This window comes from Pelophylax lessonae (assembly GCF_965119305.1).
Source record: "Pelophylax lessonae genome assembly, chromosome: 3".
NCBI lineage: Eukaryota > Metazoa > Chordata > Amphibia > Anura > Ranidae > Pelophylax > Pelophylax lessonae.
The window spans coordinates 196,326,114-196,348,203 of record NC_138770.1 but is presented as its reverse complement, the minus strand read 5'-3'; the positions used below and the strand labels follow the sequence as shown (position 1 = coordinate 196,348,203).

At 44.4% G+C, this 22,090-nt stretch overlaps 1 protein-coding gene across 1 annotated transcript in view; it reads left to right on the top strand.

Annotated features, from left to right (window-relative positions):
* The window catches only part of KLHL30 (kelch like family member 30), a 60,672-nt gene that overhangs the window by 22,434 nt on the left and 16,148 nt on the right, over positions 1–22,090 (top strand). The window contains exons 2-3 of the mRNA XM_082252377.1: positions 1,382–1,541; positions 10,047–10,133. Of these exons, the coding sequence (XP_082108503.1) occupies positions 1,382–1,541; positions 10,047–10,133 (247 nt within the window). The remainder of the gene's footprint in view (positions 1–1,381; positions 1,542–10,046; positions 10,134–22,090) is intronic.

Below are 22,090 nucleotides of genomic sequence, written 5' to 3'. Positions count from 1 at the left end.
TAGACTGCATTTGGTGGGCTCTGGTAAGTTGCATTTGGTGGGCCCTGGTAAGCTGCATTTGGTGGGCCCTGGTAAGCTGCATTTGGTGGGCACTGGTAAGCTGCATTTGGTGGGCACTGGTAAGCTACATTTGGTGGGCACTGGTAGGCTGCATTTGGCGGGCACTGGTTAGCTGCATTTGGCGGGCACTGGTAGGTTGCATTTGGTGGGCACTGGTAGGCTGCATTTGGTGGGCTCTGATGAGGCTGCATTGATCTCATGTATCATATCCGCAGTCTCTGACCATCTCTTGTATCAAGTCTGCAGTCTCTGACCATCTCCTGTCTGGGGGCTCTGTCTAACAGACTCTCTAACAGATGCCCTCTCTGTGTCCATTAGAGACCCCCCTCTAGTTCCCATTAGAGTACTCTGCTTCTCTTACTGTAATTTGTTTATTGTTAAGAGATCGTGGGAGGGTCCCTGGGTAAGGAAGACTTCTTAGGGGTGCATCTCTGTGTTTGAGTCGTTGCCATAGAAACATTTGTAAAGGGGAGGAGTTAGTGAGATGACCACGCCCATGTAGGGGCGCCAGAAATATTTCTGCACCCAGGCGTCTGTGACCCTAGGATCAGCCCTGAGTTATCGTACAAGGCAATTCTTAGCACCAACTACATATGGATTACCATTTTTCCAGGTGAATTGCACTTTTATATCAGTAAGTATAATTTTTTGGATATTCAAAAAATACTGCTATGGAGAAACTTTTTACATTAACAATGATGAAAAGTAGACGTGAATTAAACAAGCTGTGAACTGTGGTGACCTCATCAGTATTCACATCTGTACAGGTTGAGTGCACAGATCACCTGTCTATGCCTCCTGACCTGGGTCACTCTGTGGTTTACTTTCTCTCATCAGACTTAAATCTGTTGTAACCTGTCACCTTTCACTGGTGTGTTAACCTGCTGAACTTCTGTTGGTTGCTGTTACCTTTCACTGGTGTGTTAACCTGCTGAACTTGTGTTAGTTGTGTCATCACACATCAGTTTCAGCTCTCGCACCTCAACAGACATTACACCTGGATAACCTCACAGGGCTGTGCTACCCAGATCACCTGTTCATGTTATCATTAGACACCTAACTGTATCTCTTCTAACACAGCACCTGTTATCAGTTACATCTCGTGTCATATTCCACACACCTGTCACCTTTCAAATGTGTGTCACTTCTCACGGCTATGAGTCTTTTGTTACCTGTGCTAACGCTGGTAATTATAGATGTATTATTAAATGCTGCAACAGGATTATAGACAAGGGCAATGAAAAGGTTATAATAAGATGTTAGACAAATGGGGGAGAAGGTCACACATGGTTTTTATGCAGTCTTTTGTCTGCACCTGCAGGTGACAAATGAACATACAGGGCTGGCCACAGCGTCTCTCCACCAAGTGCTAGTGGTGGTAGGTGGAAAGGTGCTGGAGGAGGAGGAAGATGAGGATGAAGATGATGATGATGCGCCCCTCAGAACATCACCAAACTTTGCCTATTATAATCCTAAAACCAGTGAGTAAAAGCCCTCTTTATAGTAAGAGGCGACCAATTGTTATTTTCCACATTTTAATGATTTATTGCATTGTCTAAAAACACAGTGAAAGTAGCACACAAACAGTATATATAAAGTAATATATAACATTATTGTCCCCATGACATCGGTGTTATCTAGAAAAATATCATTCAATGTATAGACAATCTTAGAGATTGACAGCAGCTGTTATTCTTCGTGGATGTGAGCTGTACCAGTAACTGTATACCTATGTCACACAGACTATTCAATCCCTGGAGATACTTTGGTGAAATTCTTCTTGTCCCATCACCACCCAAACCTGCATTTTGCCATTCCAGTGCTGCATTGGGCAAGAAATAAAGGAGAGATCCTCCAGTCGGGACACCTGTTCAGATTAAATTTGTCTAAGAGACAGAGGCATTGGAGTGATGTCCTTCCACTGCTTGCTGTGTCTTTGGAATAGAACATTAATGAAAATCTCCCTAATGCACATGTGTCAAAGCAAGGCCCGCGGGCCGAATCCAGCCCTCCAGGTCCTTTTATGTGGGCCTTGCACCCAGGGCTTTTTTTCATGGTGGAATTTTGTTCTGCCACCTCTGGCTCTCACTCTCCACTCCTCGCTCACCACTGTCACTTGTAAATACAGAAGCCTTCTGTGTTTACATGGGCAGCTTTCCTCTCTGTGGCTCTCACAGATCTCTGCCTGCCCTGCAATCACAGTGGGGACAAGGAAGATGCAGGTGCAGGTGCATTGTGGGATGAGGCATCACGTGGCAAGCTGTAACTGTGATCCCTATCAGTGCCTTGATCCACAGATGCTGAAAAATCATCTCTCTGCAAATGAGAGAGAGGCAGGGCTGTCTACACTGCCAGAAGGTACTAGACACAGGCCAGGTAGGTGAAGGGAGATAGAGTGGTGCAGAGGTCAGAGCTGAGGAGGGGTGGAAGTAAGATGTGGACAGCCTGTCAAAGAGAGCTGTTATGCTTTGTGTATAGCACATCCCTGAACTCCAGGGCTTTTTTCAGCGGGAACGCGGGGGAACGCAGTTCCGGCACCTCCAGCACTGAATGCATGTAATGGCAAGGGGTTCTTGGGTATGCTGCAGGGTCTATTGATTGAGGTCTATTGTTGCTGAAGGTGAGTCTTATGTTGCTGTGGGGTCAGTTGTTGCTAGGAGGTATCTACTGTTGAGGTAGGGGTCTATTGTTGCTGGCTCATGGGGGTCTACTGATGCTCGCCGTGAGGATATTTGTTATTGCTGCTTGGGGTCTATTGTTGCTGAGGGGGGTGGGAGTATATTGTTGCAAGCGGTCTATTGTTGCTTGCTGCCAGGGATCTATTTTACTGCTTTCCTTGTTATCATTGACAAATTCCATACAAATTACCTAGCACCACAAATGTTTGTATTCTCTAAAAGAGGTGGCATTGAAAGGTGGGTAGGGGTTGGAACCAAGGGACGGTGTTTGGAGGTGGGTAGGAGGTGGAGACAAGGGGTAACTCTGAAAGGGAGAGTTCCTGCACCTATTCTCTGAGAAAAAAAGCCCTGCTGAACTCCACACATAACGCACCTCTGGTATTTATTGCCTCTTTAGGATTCCTCCCACTGTTAGTACAATTTCCACACACACTATTTGATGTGGTTCAGTGGCGTGGGGGGAGTTTTGAATAGAATAGGTGTGAATAGAACACCTATTCTTTGGGAAATAAAGCCCTGAATAAATTGATATAGTCTTACAGATACAACCAGCCCTTTTAGGGCAACCATATTGATGCTGATGCTGCACACGATGAAATTGAGTTTGATACCCCTGCCCTAATGGGACACTGACAGTAATAAAAATAATTTCAAAAGTTCATAAATTCTTTATTCTTGATAGTAAAGGCACAACCAGTAGAAAGAAAGTAGCCCCCTTTATCAGTCCATAATTATCAGTCCATATTGAAACTCTAACAAACAAGTCTGAGCCCTGATGAAGGGGGATTTCTTGGTTCCCGAAACACGTTGGTTACTTTCTTTTAACTTGTTGTGAATTTAATGTCAAAACAAAGGATATATGAATTTTTGAATTAATCATTTGGCACTAAGGCCAGCCATGCACAGAGAAAATTTTTTAACTGAAACCTGAGGTTGCAGAAAAGAAATGTGTTGATGCAGAAATCCCTCCTGCTTTTATGCATTCATTACGCACCTCCGTCCCGCCCCCTATAAGTCAGCTCTATAGCTCCATATATATATATTCCCTTCCTTCCCGCTTCCTCTAAGTCAGCTCTGCAACGTGTTGTAAAATTTTCCCACGGCTGTATGTGCGTCCCACCTCAGCCCCTCCTCCTCTCAGTCAGCTGTTTGCTAAGTCTTAGAATTTCATCGGACCTTAAAAATGTCTTGTGTGCATGCGCACCGGGGCTCGCACCAGCTGGGTTATGACGTAGCGTCACCGGAAGTGACGAGGCTTGGAATTTTCATGGGTCCGACAAAATTTTAGAACACCGGCATGCTGATTGTACCCAAGTTGGTCGATCGATCAACTTGTGTACATTCAGTCCGCCTATACACGGTTCAAATCTCGACCGGTTCTTGCTGAACCAGCTAAGATTCGACCCCTGTATGGCCTGTCTTAGTTCCTTCTGTTCACACAAAACCCCGAAAGCTGGGTGTGTCCCCCACTCCGTTTGAGAAGAATCACTACCAACTTGAAATCTGAAGATAGCCAAGCTCCAAGTCCAGTGCCTCTGCTTTATTTTCTGTCAGCAAAGAAAAACTAACAGGGTTTTTAACCATTCCCTACTCTATACAAAAACATAAAATTTTTACATTAGATATATTATACTTCAGCAGATTGTTATTTTTTTTACATAGTTACATAGTTTGTGAGGTTGAAAAAATACATCAGTCCATCCAGTTCAACCTATGATGTGCTTGTGTTTGCTGTTAACCATATTTTTTTTGCTAACAAAGTGTCAACCATCTGACATGTCATCTAGTGTTACTGTGAGTGACGGCAACCACTTTGATAAGCTGAACTGATGCAATTACTGTTACACAGTGTTCCTTAGCTGTGTTATGCCTTTACCATATTATGCACTCATCAGATATCAAGCCATTTTGGGCCTTGTATTAATATCCTGGAGCCTAGTGACATCCTATCCAGAGTGGTAGACAGCAGGGAATGCCTCATAGAAGACCGGCACTGTGCAAAATAAAGCTCAAACCCGGGAGCCCAAGTCATGCTCACATAGTGTAGTATTTATTAGAATCCGAATGCTGCAGCATACAAGCAAACAATGGGCAAAACAAAAGACTTACAAAAGATGGCCGCTGCTCTCAGCATAAGGACACGGTGGCGATAGGTAGATTTAAGCATGGCAAATTTACCCATTGCACTTCTATATAATAGATGTTTTCCCCATGCTGCACATTGCAATAGAAACAAAACATTGCGGATTGAGTTTTTTAGATTCAATTTATACACTCATCATGGGTGGGATCTTCTCTGTGTTGTACTTCACACTTGAAGTCTGTTTGCTGACATGTCCTGCCATATTCTGGATTACAGTAAATTACAGTTCAATATGAGTACCACTGAGTATTGGCATGTCTGCAATAGCAACCTGTCGTTAAGATCTATACATCACACATTGTGCATAAAAACTATACCTAAACCACACAGTATTTGTATTTATTATATCAAGGAAGGTGAGGTCATGGAATGTTTATGTACATTACTTTATGAAGAAATTGCTAATGTTTTCCAACTAATGAAAATACATCTGTATACTTCCTATACATTAGACACCAAGACTTAATTGCAAAATCTTGTGCAGATAAGTTGGCAACACATACATTATATCCTTCATCAGTGGGAGTTTTGTAGTGCTACCCCCGTAAGGACCGCTGGACCCTTTGGGCTTTCCTCCTACACACAGCCAGGCAACAGAACCTGCCCAGTCCTTACACAGATTTAATAATCAGTCCAGGACAATTTTGCTTTTATTCATTGAGAGGGGTCTAAACCCAGATGGGGAATGAAGAAAAGTATGGGATGCCCAGAATTAGAACCTGGGTGAAATCCTGAGGACTTGCCAAACTCTCTGACTGTTAGATATTAACGTAAATAATGCTGTCTTTCCGTGGGATCGATGGCACAGTGGTAGTAAAAAGTTGCGACTGATGAATGCAGGCTGCTTTTAACCAGGAAGCTAGAGGTGTAGGATGGCTTTAATGGCTATGAACTCGCATTAAGTGGTGTCTTGGATATGGGCAGGCAAAATATTGCATCTTGCTACCCCCCCCCCCCTATCCAGGCTTGGGTTGTGAAGAAAAGAAGTTACTCACTCAGTCCCGAGGTCCAAGAGGATGGTGCACAGGCTTTCCTGCCTTTCCTTCTACCTAGAGGCAGAGACCCCCCAGTACAGGAGTATCTTCCAGGTGATTGGACCCTAGACTCTGCAACCTCACTGCCATGCTCCTGAACATTTATGGCCTACCTCCCCACCTTCTGGGCCTTGTCTACCCAGGGATTGGTGGAAATTCCATAAATATTCAGGCTTTAGCCTCAGGTCCTCCACTTTCTAAGTTCCAGAACTATCCAGCAAGTTCTAGAATCCAGGGGGAAGTAACAGAGGCCCAGCCCTTGGAGCTCTGCACAGCTGAACACAAACAAGTTAACCCCAGCTCCTTGGCCTTTAGAGGAGCCAAACTAAATGTGTACGCTGAGGGCGCTACAGTTTATTCAGCATTTTTGTCCTCACCTGAATATCACACTTCTGTGTAGTCCTAGTTGTGGAATATGTCTAGCTGGGGATCACCAGCTATATGTCTGACAGTTGTGCAATTTTTATGCATCTGCATTGAAATACCATTATGTGACAACTAACTGTCACTTTATGCGAATATTACACCTGAATATCAGCTGTTGTACATTATGCACAATAGAAATGTAACCCTGGATCAGATATCATGTATCTCATTTTGTGTTATAGCTCATTCACCAACGATTTTGTAGAAGTTTTAAAAGATGAGAGCACCACACCAGCTTGTACAGTCCTTTAAAAGATTGAATTTTGCAACAGCCAATGTGTTTCGGAGGCTCAGTACTTCACCCTTATCAGGGTTAAAAAACAACAGGTAATGTTGGTGCCGGGATTGAAAAAGTAGGCATCTACATTATTAGTTTTTTTTTTTTTTTTTTTTTTAGCCCTGATGAAAAGGGTGTGCTGAGCCCTGGAAACATGTTGACTGTTGCAAAATATAATCTTTTAAAGGACTGTACAAGCTGCTGTGACACTTCCACCTTTACACAATGTTAGTAGACTGCTCTGGGGGTCCAGCAAGACACTACAGTTGCTGATGAGCAGCCTCTAGGACTGTAAACCACTCATTATGCTATAATGCGTCTCCATAAAGTTGAGCGTTTCTACATCACAAAGACAAGCATTTTATAGATCATAGTTTTTCCAGATTTCTCCGGATTGATTTGACCTTTAACAAGTGTAGCACCCTCCTAGGTAGGTGCTAGGTAGAGAGTATAGTTTTGGCTCTGTCTGCCTATCAGAGGAGCAGCAGACAAAATATACAGTGGGTATGGAAAGTATTCAGACCCCCTTAAATTTTTCACTCTTTGTTATATTGCAGCCATTTGCTAAAATCATTTAAGTTCATTCTTCTTCCTCATGAATGTACACATAGCACCCCATACTGACAGAAAAACACAGAATTGTTGACATTGTTGCAGATTTATTAAAAAAGAAAAACTGAAATATCACATGGTCCTAAGTATTCAGACCCTTTGCTCAGTATTTAGTAGAAGCCCCCTTTTGCTCTAATACAGCCAGGAGTCTTTTTGGGAAAGATGCAACAAGTCTTTCACACCTGGATTTGGGGATCCTCTGCCATTCCTCCTTGCAGATCCTCTCCAGTTCTGTCAGGTTGGATGGTAAACGTTGGTGGACAGCCATTTTTAGGTCTCTCCAGAGATGCTCAATTGGGTTTAAGTCAGGGCTCTGGCTGGGCCATTCACGAACAGTCACGGAGTTGTTGTGAAGCCACTCCTTTGTTATTTTAGCTGTGTGCTTAGGGTCATTGTCTTGTTGGAAGGTAAACCTTCGGCCCAGTCTGAGGTCCAGAGCACTCTGGAGAAGGTTTTTGTCCAGGATATCCCTGTACTTGGCTGCATTCATCTTTCCCTCGATTGCAACCAGTCGTCCTGTCCCTGCAGCTGAAAAACACCCCCACAGCATGATGCTGCCACCACCATGCTTCACTGTTGGGACTGTATTGGACAGGTGATGAGCAGTGCCTGGTTTTCTGCACACATACCGCTTAGAATTAAGGCCAAAAAGTTCTATTTTGGTCTCATCAGACCAGAGAATCTTATTTCTCACCATCTTGGAGTCCTTTAGGTGTTTTTTAGCAAACTCCATGCGGGCTTTCATGTGTCTTACACTGAGGAGAGGCTTCCGTCGGGCCACTCTGCCATAAAGCCCCGACTGGTGGAGGGCTGCAGTGATGGTTGACTTTCTACAACTTTCTCCCATCTCCTGACTGCATCTCTGGAGCTCAGCCACAGTGATCTTTGGGTTCTTCTTTACCTCTCTCACCAAGGCTCTTCTCCCCCGATAGCTCAGTTTGGCCGGACGGCCAGCTCTAGGAAGGGTTCTGGTCGTCCCAAACGTCTTCCATTTGAGGATTATGGAGGCCACTGTGCTCTTAGGAGCCTTAAGTGCAGCAGAAATCTTTTTGTAACCTTGGCCAGATCTGTGCCTTGCCACAATTGTGTCTCTGAGCTCTTCAGGCAGTTCCTTTGACCTCATGATTCTCACTGGCTCTGACATGCATTGTGATCTGGAAGGTCTTATATAGACAGATGTGTGGCTTTCCTAATCAAGTCCAATCAGTATAATCAAACACAGCTGGACTCAATTGAAGGTGTAGAACCATCTCAAGGATGATCAGAAGAAATGGAAAGCACCTGAGTTAAATATATGAGTGTCACAGCAAAGGGTCTGAATACTTAGGACCATGTGATATTTCAGTTTTTCTTTTTTAATAAATCTGCAACAATGTCAACAATTCTGTGTTTTTCTGTCAGTATGGGGTGCTATGTGTACATTCATGAGGAAGAAGAATGAACTTAAATGATTTTAGCAAATGGCTGCAATATAACAAAGAGTGAAAAATTTAAGGGGGTCTGAATACTTTCCGTACCCACTGTATTTGGCTCTTTGCTTAACAGGGAGCAGGATCTATGAGTTAGGTCTGCTCATGGTGCTCAATGTGTAATTCATCTGGTCTGGGGAGTGTCCTCACTGGTCCAATAGGGAGGCATGTTGGACAGTGGAGGAAACCTGACCAATGGGTACACAGGCTTTGATACAGCCCCAATGATTGGCACAGACTGGTCGTCTCTGTGCATTCTGGGGTGTGGTATAAAAGCCAGGAGCACATGTGCTCGGGGTCTTTGGCTGCTGAGGAGAGTCCCGGAAGGAGGGTGGCAGCTGCCTCCTCTTCTGCAGCAGTTGGTGTATGGTCACAGGCAGTCGGCCTGGTGAGCCAGAAGGAAGGAGTTGAACCCAGGGGTCCAGGAGAGCTGACTAGAGGGGTTGAGACACTGGAGAACCTGGAAAAACAGTATCGTGAGTACAGGGGATCGTGTCTGAGGGCCTGATCGGGAAGGAGGCCACCCCGGAGTAGAGTAGTCAGAGGACGGGTGTCAGCTGGTGGAGTGAAAGTGGGTGCTAGGCGAGTACCCTGAAGATAGTGTGCAACCAAGTCTTTTGTTCAGAGACTTAGTATTTACAATTCATCTAGTGGCAAGGTGAAATTTGCAGACTGGCTGCATCTTCAGATAGAAGTTCTCAGAACTGTGAATACGTTCAAGTTTCGGAGTATGCCACTCTTCCCTTCTCCCATCCCTATATAAAATAAAATAACAAAAACAACAATCCCTAGACTGTTTATTGACTGAGCCGGAAAGGAAAGTGTTACCTTTTTGCATGCAGTTGCTAACGGTAACCCAGAGGGACCCGAAAAGGTGAGGAATTCAGCAGTCCTTCATGGGGCAGTGATACACAAGTTTTTAAAGTATGGAATAAAATTGTGGTTTCATGTATACTTACCTTGTGTAACCATATGTTACAATGATGATGTTCTTTGGCAAATATGTAATTATTATGTTTTTGTCAAGAAGTGTTGTTGGGGTTAAGCCTTGGTAAGCAATCCTTTTTTTGGTGGGACCATTTGCTGCTAATCTTTACACTGCCTGTGCTCCCTTTATTCATGTAAAAACTTACACGTGGAGTACCCTTTTATGGTTTTGTTTCTGGAGGGATATAAAGTAGACTGCACAATTATTCTACTCTATCTTCAAATGTTAATTTATAGTAAGTGGGGCTGAGCCTGCAGAGAGATCAATATCATTCAAGTGCAGATAAGGTGTGTACTCTATGGCTCTGTTGATGTCAATGTGTTGCTTTTCCATTCTGATGTGTCTTATGTCTGTGACAGAGATGTGGATGGCTCTCCCAGATTTCCCAGATTATAATAAATGGGGATTCTCCGTCACCTCCTTGAACAATGATGTCTATGTTACAGGTCAGTATGACAGAACTTTGGGAAGAGTAAAATCCGCCATGATCATTAACTTTAAGTCATTTGTTTGCCAATAATGCTATGCTTGAAAGATCTTTTCTGCAACTGACACACACATTGCCTGTCGTAAGCATACTGAATTGTTTTTAGAGAGCAATAGGAGATCAAAGGAAAAAATCCATCCTATCAATTAACATTTAGTCTGATCCTGGTGCTATATGCTAGGTACACATGGGCTGAAAATCGTCCGAAAGCGGTTAGTTTGGCAGTCACCGGGTGGCTTTCGGCCTGTGTGTATAGCTCCTTGTCTGACAGAAGCCGGTCCTACGACGAGCTTCTGTCGAACAAGCATGCTGAAAAACCAGCAGCCGATCAGCGCTTGCAGCCAGTGCCCGTAAGTGCTGACAGATATGTTCCTTTCAGATCACAATAGCACAGCAAGGGAGATCGCTGTACCATGGCATAGTTAATATAGCGACCTCCTCAGTTTTTTTTGTTCAGCTCACTGGGTTGAACGAAAAAAAACTTCCTGTGTGTACCAGGCTTTAGGTTTATTTCTTAAATTAATTAATGGCACAAACCCTGTTTTACTGTAGGAAGTTGTCAAAGCAATTTGAATAGGAAAGAACTTTGTTTTGGTGTATGGAAACCTTTGTAATATTAAAATACCTCCCTAATTAATTTGTCATGCTCTGAATTCTAAGCAATCACAAATATCCGTACACAGCTAAATTAAAAAATATGTAAACCTAACATTTCATATTCCTGATATGTGCCTGCTGTACTATGAACTTGTATGAAAAAGTATCCTGTTCTCTTTGTATTGCTTTCTATGTGTGAAGTCCCTGGTGTTCTTGCTAGTCTCCTTGCTTTCCTATTACAAACTGACTACACTAAGCAGGAGAGCAGACTACATACCTCCCAACTATCCCAGATTCACTGGAACCGTCCCAGAATTTGATATAAGTCTTGAAGTCCCGGTAAATCCAGCCTGAGTCCCGGAGTGGAACCGAGTGCCAGAACAGGTTCTGGCACTTGGGTCCAGGGACTTGCCCAGCAGGAGCACACAAGCCACAGGCATCAGTTAGATCTGCCTGCGGCTTGTGCTGTGTGTCTGGTGTCCGGCAAAGCAGCACATCTCTATTTGGCAGCCAGCATCTCTCATGACAGGCTGCCTCTCACATGGTGCAGAGCAGCTGAAGCCGCCTCCTCCCCAGCTGTGATGCTTTCCTGCACACAGACAGGAGGAGGAGGCAAAAAGATGGACAGTGCTCTGCATATGCCGCGCTAATCTGAGAACTGTGATAAACATTTGGCGAGCACTAATAGGCTGCACTGATGGGCACTGATGAGGTGGCCCTGGTGGGCACTGATAGGCAGAACTGATAGGCGGCACTGATGAGGAAGCACTAATAGGTTGCACTGATGGGCACTGATGAGGAGGCACTGATGAGGAGGCACTGATGAGGCTGCACTGATATGCGGCACCGATAGGTGGCAATAATGGGCACTGATAGGCAGCACTGATGAGAAGGCACTGATTGGCAGCACTGATGGACATTGGTGGCACTGATTGGGAGCACTAATGGGCACTGTTGGGGCTGCACTGATCATCAGGTCAAAACGCAATATCCCCCATACACACAGTCCTGAAAATGGCTGCTCAGTAATGTTGGGTGCTGTAATGACCACTGGCTGGAAACCGTAGACAATCAGATTGAAGAAATGTCATCAGCACACCAAGAATTCCTCAAAAGGGTCCATAGATTTTTTTTTTTTTTCGTGGTCACACTCACTTGCCTGACGAAGGGGCCCTGTGTGGCTCTGAAACGTTGCTGTAGGTGTACTATCTGACCACAAAAAATAAGCTTTAGACTCTTTTGAGGAATCTTTGGTGTGCTAATGACATTTCTTCACTCGCACTGGTCATCAAGACACTGATGATCAGTGCAGATGTCCACTTTCATACTAGCCAGTTATCTTCTCTTTTTACTCTCTTCACGCTGTGACAGTGCATGAGGAAAGAAATGCTGATAACCGGTAGGTGTGTTTACATCATGATCAGCTGTAATTGGACACAGCCGATCACAGGGTAAAGAAAACACTGTAATTAGCTCTTTACCCCGATTGGTGATGTGTTGTGTCCTACAAACACAGCTCACTACCGTTCTTGGTACCGCGAGCATGCGTGGCAAGAATGGGAGGACATCATATGACATCCTCCCAGAACTAGAGCGGCCCCGTTTGGCCATTGATTGATTATACGTGGGGAGGGGAAACCAGTTGAGGTAGGTTTAGACAAAGCAATCAAAGCTAATTTTAGGAAGCCCAGGTTTTGCTAAACCAAGCACATTAAGTCCCTCCCACTGTTAAGAGTTTGGTCACGCTCACATTTTGGTGCACGTCACTTTCTTCCTCAAGTGTCCCTCATTATGACGTTCAAAAGTCGGGAGGCATGACACCATTGTCAGTTCTCTAGCTATTCTGAGAACTCAGCCTGCTCTTTCTAAATAATCAGACTTATCCTGACAACCCCCCCCCCCCCTCTGAACGGCCATTCACTGGGAAGATCAGTGTGCTGCTGTTTCTCTTCTACCAGCTCCTATGCAGCTGAGAACAGAGGGAATGAGAAAAAGGGAAAAAAAGTATTAATATCTACATTTATATCTACACACATATGTTTTACCTTTCATTTATTTTTTAAACTGAATGTATTGTTTTACAATGTGAGGGTTTACAATCACTTTAAGACCATCCATATGCAGGATACATATTTTCGTTGAAAAGAATGACTTTTTTTTAACATCTGTCACTTACAGCAGAATTCCAGACAAGCTGCTACACAGCTGAAATAAACATAGGAGGACTGTTCTACCTGCCAAAGGATTTGCAATTCTGTTGACCGCTACTTAGGGCATAACACACCTCAACTGCCATTTACCTGTCAAATATTATTGTCCATATTGGTCACTTCACTGGACAGGGTCTCACTGGACAGGGGAATGGCATTTGGTAGGGTTTTTAAAAAAATATCTTTTTATTAGAGTTTTTACATTTTTTAAAAAAAAAAAAGAAAAATAAACACCACCAACAAGCAAAAAAAAAAAAAAGTCAAAAAAAAAATATATATATATTTTTTTTTATAATGCACCAATCTAGTGCAGCCTTCTCACCCAGCACCCCTAACTAGATGATCCAATAGGCACTTCCATCGCCAATCTTGACCCGGCGCTCAGCATCGCTCCTCCAAGGCGACCCTGAACCCTGTCACTGACTACCTATTAATAGTCCCAAAAAAAAAAACTGGTGCCTGCGGTGTCTTCTACACCGGCAACCTTCAGCACCCAGTTTCTCTCCCAATGGGAATTTCGTTGTCGGAGATGAGCAACCCATCAGTCCTGTAGGGATTTGTGGTTTCTTCAAGGGCCCCTGGCACCAGGGCACCCCTCCCCAAAAGACTCTTAAGCCACCGCCCACTTCTTTCGAGGAGTCACTCACAAAGTTCTGTTTCCGGCCCGTTGGCTCAAAGTAATTCACTTGGAACTCTGTATGATTTGTAATCCAGGGATCCTGGCCCAATGGCCCAAGGGATCTTTAAACAGTACATAGCAGTCTTTTTGTTTCATCTGAGAAATGAGAGGGTCGGCCCTCTGAGACAAGTCCATTAGCCAGTGGTGTCTTGTAGTTTCCTCAGCCCCTTCTGCAAGAATAGAAGGGGAGGAGGGGGGGGGGGTAATGAGAATAGGGCATATGCCCCAGCAACAACTGAGCTTTAAACTTTCCTCTCTGTGTGTCTCTCAGTCAATTAACATAGGCTGGCCAGCCCAAATTGGGTTACGCAGTTTCTTCTTAGCAGTAGAAATCTGGATAGGGAACCCGCACAACCTTCCCCTCCCTGTCCTGAAATCTGACTGACCAAGCCTGGCCAGATCCATCTGGGCGGCGGACCTCCATGTGGAGCATAGGGATAGTTATACCCATACTCTAAGGCTACCTTCTGCTGTAGCCACCTTTGCATCCTGGAGAATCTGGGGAGAGTTTTCCGGTTACCTCTCCCAGATTGCGAATATAGGATCTCCTCTCTTTTGATGAGGGAGGCATAGGCCTCATTCTGATCCCAAGCCCGGGCATAGTTTTGCGATGGGTATAGGTCTGGGAACCGATAAGCATAGGCCTCACAGAACCCCAGATTCCTGGCGCACTGTCCTCTCGCCACGGAATCCCTTACCTCCACATCAGGTGGCAATAGACTGGCTGGACTGCTCCGATCTTTGGATCCCCAGTCCCATTCAGTCTCTTCTTCTGACTTCCAGACATCCAATCCCTCCTCCAAGGATCCAAACCAATGCTGGAAGCTCAGAGACCCCACATCAATGACCCGGCCTCTTCCTCGCTGCTCACACTCACACTTGCAGCCTCGGTCACTGCTGGCCATCTTCTCCCCTCTGCCTGTATAGGAGCAGACTTTACTTCTACCACTGCAGCTTTCAATGCACCAGGTGGCCGCTCCCCGGCCCGCACTACCTGCATGCACCCCGGCTCAGACGTTTGGGCTTCTCCCCTTTTGTACCCTGGGTCACCGACAGATTGCATACACTCCAGTTGCATCAGGAACCTCAGCACTTCTCTTCCTCGGCCCGTGAAAGGCCCCGACTCCACAGCCGACAGGGCATGAGTGACCCCAGTCTCCCAAGACACATTCAACCTTCTGGGCCGACCTCCACTCTCTTCCGCCCGCAGCAGCAGATTTCCGCAATGCCCACTCTGGCCCCACACCTGCATTTGCATGGTCACATTCAGACACTGAGGACATGTCAGGCCCAAATGCTCCACGCCTCCTCCTGTGCACAACGCGGGTCTCCCGTCAGGCACAATCCGCACCCCTGTATCCCACAGGGTTGATGTTTTCGGCTCTCCGGTCTGCTCCGCAGGTTCTCCGCCAACACGTGGGATAGCCTCTGCGCTCCGGCTCACTCCAGTACTCGCCATCTTGCTCCTCCGCACACGTGTCTCCCTCTCAGCCGCACCCGGAGGTGGAAGTGATTTATAGGCTCTCCTTCCTTCCCGGGATTGGCTGTGTGTGAGCGGCGCCTCCGCCCATGACTCCAGATTGGCGGTGGCTCCTCCTGGTAGGCAGATCTCTCCAGTGCGTGCTTTCCCGCGCGGTACAGTAACTCTTCTGATGCCGCTCCATCTTGGCTTAGCCTGCATGGAAGTAACTGTAAAACGAACTGTGCCTCTCAGCTTGCACGCATCCGCCATCCTTGTCTGTACCAGGGCCCCAGCTGCGCCTCCATAACTCTGAGCCAGCTGGCCCTCTTTGCTATGTAGTAGAACAGTCCCGCTGTCAGGCATTGCACGGTCGACACTCCTATACACAGCACTTGTACAGGCAAGACTCGCCATACTGTATTGAAAAATGTCCCACTGTCATTAAATGCATGGCCATCAGTTTTCATTACAGCATCCACTTTGCCACTATTTTGGAAGAATGTCCCGCTGTCATTGGATGCACGGTCAACATTTTTCTGTATAGCTCAAGCACACACATGGCCCCCGTCACACCGATCCATGTGCTCTGGGCCGCCATTTTCTCTGTCCACACTTTCACCTTCTATTATTAAGCAGACATAGTCCATTTGTACAGCAAGATGCATTTCTCCCGCTCTCCAGCTTATTACTTGATCAGACAATTGTAATTCTGACAAAAGTTATTCCGTTGCCATGGGCAACCATCACTGTGCATTTGATTCTTCATCCCACTCTCCCTATCTCCTATAGAGCAGGCAGGCCTCACACTTCTCTTGAGCATCAGAACACAGTTCTTGAGAGAAAAGTGACATTTTTGAAAATCTTCTTCGGCCGTTGCCATTAGCAACCATTTCGGTAACCCAGGGTGATTTCCCGGACGAGCCCCCAAATTTAGCACTGCTCCCTAGAGGACTGCCGAGAACCACACCCCCTGGATTCCCCTGGGTTACCCCTAGCAACCGACAGCAGACAATCAGCATTGAAAGTCCTTGGCTCAGTCAATAATCAACCCAGGGGATGTTGTATTTTTTGTGTTTTTATTTAGAACTGGGATAGGAGAAGGGTTGAGTGGGATACTCCCAACTATGAACTATGCACAATCTTGAGGACAACTAGCTGTAGTGTGCAGCAAGGCCACTGCTTCACCTTGCCGTTAAAGTGAAGACAGATAATGTGTTCCCACTTAAATTACTCTTCAGGTTCTAACTTGATACCCCCTTTCTAACTTGCTGAGTGTGCTGACACCTGTCCACTGACTCTCCACTGGAGTGGTCCCCTTCCTAGGCAGACCTCTGGCAAGCTTCCTGGTACTCACGGACACTGTTTTTCCCAAGGTCGCTCTGCCTCCAACTCCACTAGTCAGCTTACACTGGACCTCCTGGCTCAGCTCCACACTCCTGGCTCACAAGGCTGATCGCCTGTGACCACCATCAACTGCAGCAGAAGGAGTCACCCTACTTCTGGGACCTGGCTTCCCACTCAAAGACACCCTGTCACATGTGCCCTTAGCTTTTATAACATATCACAGGATGCACTACTGTTTGTGCCAACCCACTGGGATAGTTACAAAAGCCTGTGTGTCACTGGCTAGGTGTCCTCCACTGTCCAACAGGCTCCCCTATTGGATACAGTGGGGACACTCCCTCAGACCAGATGAATCACACATGGACACATGCAACAGTCCTAACTAACAATTAGGCTCCCCTGATAAGCAGATGGAGACACTAGGCTGGACCTACCTAGGAGGGTGCTACATCAGCTTACAGGCTATAAACAAATATCTACTAATTGGTATTAGGGTCTCAGTTGGAAATAGCTCCTCATCAAGATAACCCAATAAACAAGTTTTAGGGTCCAAATCAATTTGAGTACGGTAAGCTCTGTTGATTGTGGTCACCACCTCTCTCCAGTATCTGACCAGTTTGGGGCACTTCCACAACTTGTAGAGAAGGTCAGCCAGGGATTTTTGGCACCGTAGGCATTCCGGGGTATCATTCCTGCCCCACTTAAATAACTTTACCCGAGTCCTGTATATAATAAACAATTGAGACAGGCATTGTGTAGGTGATAAGGATACAGAGGGGACCCTCTCCAAGATATTTTGCCAATCCGTTATAACACCCAGTTCTGTCTCTCATTCTCTTCTACCTGGACTTTCGGAGATATCTTGATAATTCGTCATAAATTGGCTATATAAAGATGAAATAAGACCTTTTTTCTCTATAGTCACTGCCAATGAAATTAAACATGACATAGGTCTTATAACTAGCATTTTGAGAATAAAGCTGGGCAATATTTTGAAGCCCTTGAGAACATCAGCACTCAAACCTCTCAAGTTTACAGAGTTCTTCATATTGCCTATTCCCCCAGAGTGGTGAACACTCTGATGCCCCTTTATATTTCATTATAATTCTCATTTCCTGCCAGACTTTATTCATAAGTACTAGTGTTGGGCTATAATGGGCATAGGCAAAAGTTCCCAATTCTAGCTGGGCCAAAAGATTATAACTAGAACAATGACTCAAAAGCAGGGCCTGTATAGGATCTTCCCAGTTCATCACTTCCCAACTGGCGAGGCACCTCCAATCCCTCCCCATCCTTAGCCTTCTGAAGGGTATATAGTTACATCCTGGGGCTTTCTTCCTTACATAATAACCCGCAGAATAGTGAGTTTATTTTTTTAAACCGTTAAGGAGGTATCCATTAGGGTGAATTATGGAAGACGCATCATTTTTATGAGATTTGCTCGACCCACTACCGATAAAGACAGCTTAGTCCAAGCAAGACTCTTAAGTTTGAATTTAACAAGAATGGGAGCCAAATTATATCGTAGGTAATCTTCTAACCTGGGATGTATCCATATTCCCAAATTTTTTTAAAGATGACACAATTTTCATTTACTGGGACTCTCTTGGTACAGATCATCTAGGGGAAATAGGACAGATTTGCACCAATTATTAACAAGGCCTGAAAATGAGCCAAAAGTTCGTATAAGCGTCATAAGGGAGATTAGAGATTTGTCCATATCTCCGAGAAACAATAGGGCTTCTAATAAACCCACAGAGAGCATCAGACCATCGAACAGCTTCAACTAACGACTCCACGGCCAATGCAAATAACAGTGGGGACAAGGGGCATCCTTGCTTAGTACCCCTTGACAATGAGAAAAATTCTGACATTTATTTGCCTGCAGGCCCTTGGGGCAGAATACAATAGCTTGACGCATTGTTTAAATCTATTGCTAAGGCCAAACAAGCCCAGAACCTCCCATAAATATGTCCACTTGATGCTGTCGAAAGCTTTCGCAGCATTCAGTGACAAGATGGCTCTCTTCCCAGGGTTATCTGATGGCAACTGCATATTTGAGAAGAGTCTCCTTGAGTTGATCGCTGTGGACCTAGTATGGATAAAGCAGGACTGGTCTGGGTGGATCAAGTCCTGCATAACCCTGCTTAGTGTCATGCAAGAACCCTAGCCAAAATCTTAACATCTGAATTTAGAAGTGATATTGTACAGTAAGATTCCGGAGCCAGAAGATCCTTGCCCGATTTTGGTAACACAATAATACAGGCATCATTCATAGAATCTGGAAGTTTAAAAGATTCCAAAGCCTAGTTGAGAACCTTCAACAATTCTGGCAGCAAGACATCCTCGTATTGTTTGTACACTTCTGATGGTAAGCCGTCAAGGCCTGGGGCCTTGCTATTTGGAGATTCTGCCACTGCCTTAACAAGCGCCGGCTGGCCATACATGATACAATTTTCTTACAATTTTCTTTACAATTTTCTTGAAATTTACCTAATTGGATACAAGTGAAAGTGTTGTTTAGCTTTGACCTCATATTATGTGGTTTGTGGTAAATCTAACAGAAAATCGTACAAGAAAATTGAACATGTATGGCCAGCCTAATGTCAGAGGGTCATTAAGCTCCCCTCTGGCTATAGCAAATAGAGAGGGCAGTTTTAAACAGGTCTAAAAATTCCCTAAGGCATGAAATAGGGTAACCAGCTTTACTCTGATACAGATAACTATAAAATGAACCAGAAGAAAAGAGAATCAAAAATGGGACTTTGAATGAGACAAATATAAAAGATTTAATCATAGATAGATACACATGTAAACACCTGTGATAAACATTTGTATAAATATAGATAAATACAAAAAGAAAACATACAATGAAATATACAATCATTATTAAAAAGATAAGTACATGATTGGAGGATCTAAAATAGGATCTCTGGGGATAAAAGTATTCCAATATATAATCTTTGTTTGTCAATACATAGTCTATTTAAAATAATGTATCTTAGTTGTATGTAGGCTCGACGCGTTTCTTGGACCTCCGTCCATTCATCAGGAGCATTGGATACATATAATGTATCTAAAAAAGGGGGAAAAGGGATTTATACATTGTTGCACCAGAACATCGAAGATAATTGAAAAAAAAAAATCATATTGAGAATCTATACAAAAATCTTTACCTTAAGGGCCCTTTCACACGGGCGTTCCGCATGTCCGTATATCATCCTATTTTTTTGCGGATGATATACGGACATAATGTATGTCAATGGCATTGCGGATGTCAGCGGATGATTATCCGCTGACATCCGATTTTCGTCCTTTCAGTTCTGTTCTGTTTTTTGGAACAGAACAGAACCCTATTTTTGTTCAGTTTAAAAAACGGAACGGATGCAAAATTGAATGTCAGCGGTGTCATCCACTGACATCCGCAATGCCCATGGACATACATTATGTCCGTATATCATCCGCAAACGGATGGGATGATATGCGGACATACGGAGCGGATGACACAAGTGAAAAAAAAAAAAAAGTGCCGGAGCGGATTGCAATGCGGTCCGCTCCGTGTGAAAGAGCCCTAACTAAAAGGTTAATTTATCAAGGAAACAAACCAAAAATGGGAGGGGAAAGTGAAGGCATCACGGGCATAGTCTCCCCCGGGGCTGAGGCGCAGATAATCATCCGGCACAAAAGGGATAATGGGACCACAGTCAAGGCAAAGGGCGGATCTCCAAAATGACATTCTTGAAGGTGACAATGAGGCACATTTGGATCAAAGAGGGTCTAAAAATATACATAAAGAGTATTGAGTATGGGTCAGTTACAGAGTCTGTATGATAAGGGAATACATTGGGATAGAGAGACTGATCCAAAAAGAGTGCCCAAAGAGTGTAGATTAAATAGATCTTGTGGGAGGTGTCAATTGGGGTTGTGAAAGGAAAAAGAATAGGGAGAGGAAGAAAAAACACAGAGTGACAATTATTGGAACAAGTGCATTGGCAACAGAGTGCTTAGATCAAGGTGAAGGAGTGAAAGAAAAAAGATAAAGAACGTACCCTGAGTGGACATAACACAAGGATGAAAGTGATCCCCATTGTAGAACAAGATGGTGAGAAGGAGAGCCGATTGCGTCCCGACTGGGTGCCACAATGAGCATGAACCAAAAGAGCTTAGTATTTCATTTTCATCATGAGAAACATTGCCCCCTGGTGTACAAATTGAAAAAATAAAGTTTGTGTTATCTTGAGAGTTCACTATTACCACTAACATATGGCCAGGTCTTACCCTCCTCAAAACTGCTGCATCTGGAAAAAAAGCAAGAACCATCAGCTTTATCCAAGGTCGTACGTCTATACAACAATTGTGCATCCTTAAAGGCAGAGCAGTTAGAGGGGGTGGGATTCTGAACATACTGAGCTTCTTTTTGCTGCACCTCAGATGCTAACATAGACTCCCATTCTAAGTTAGATTTTTTATGAACGCTAATAGCTTTTAGCAACACGCCCCTCAGAAAGGCTTTCATACTGTCCTATACCACCTGGGATGAGGCAGACTTTTCATTAATATGGAAAAACTCCGGTAAGGCCCGACTCGTTGAGTCTTCCTGGGAGAGTACCTTCATCCAAAAGGCAGGAACTTGCCAATTATGCTTAATCTTAGGTTTGATTTTATCTAGAGTACCTAGAATAGGGGAGTAATCTGATAACCCCCTGGTCAAGTATTGTATATTGGACACCCATCGAAGAACCAGATCCGTGCCCAATGACAAATCTATTTTCGACAGGGTCTGATAAATGCTGCAACAACAAGAATAGGCATATGACAGCGGGTTCTTGAGGCCCCATATGTCATGTAATCCCAGTACCCTGGAAAATCTATAAAAGGGAGTGTCCACTTGAGGACTCGCTAAATGTCTATCCATACTGGGGTTACATACACTAATAAAATCCTCCACAATCAACAGGGGCATCCCAGGATTATCTGCCAAAACTGAGCCTATCTGCCGTGTTATAAGGTGGCGGGATGTTTACAGACCCCGAAATACATTTTGTAGAAAACAGTGTACACACCAAAAAACAAACCTACCCTGCAGATCCATCAAGGTTTGCCTGCAGGAAAATGGAAGTTTTGAAGAAATTTATATACTAGTGCCTCAGGCATAGGCATAGTATACCGTATGATACTGAATAGGGTACAATTTATTCCGCAAACGATCGATGGAGTATATTGAGACAGAGTGTTAAGCCGAGTGGGATCCCTGGGTGTTTGTGTGGCCCCATAAGATTTTCCCATTTCATGTTGGAAGTAAACCAACAGTGAAGTTTCCTGGTTGGGTGCCAAACCAAATCCCCTTTGGGTTTTTTTTTTTTTTAAAGTACACTTTCCCTTTTCTTAGCTTTTTGATCTGTTGTGGCTGCTTCTTTCACGATTCAATTCAGGAAAGTCTGGCCCCAGTAAGAAAATATATTATTTTTAAAGAGGCCTGCTACATACAGTCCATGAAGGTGAGTTTCCCTTGCAGGTTGTCTTACGAAGAACTTTAATATTAAGAAGCTTGAAGTGACTAAAAGGTTCCCTTTAACTTCGTGCTGCACAGTTTTCACAAATGTGAACAGTAAATTAACACACAA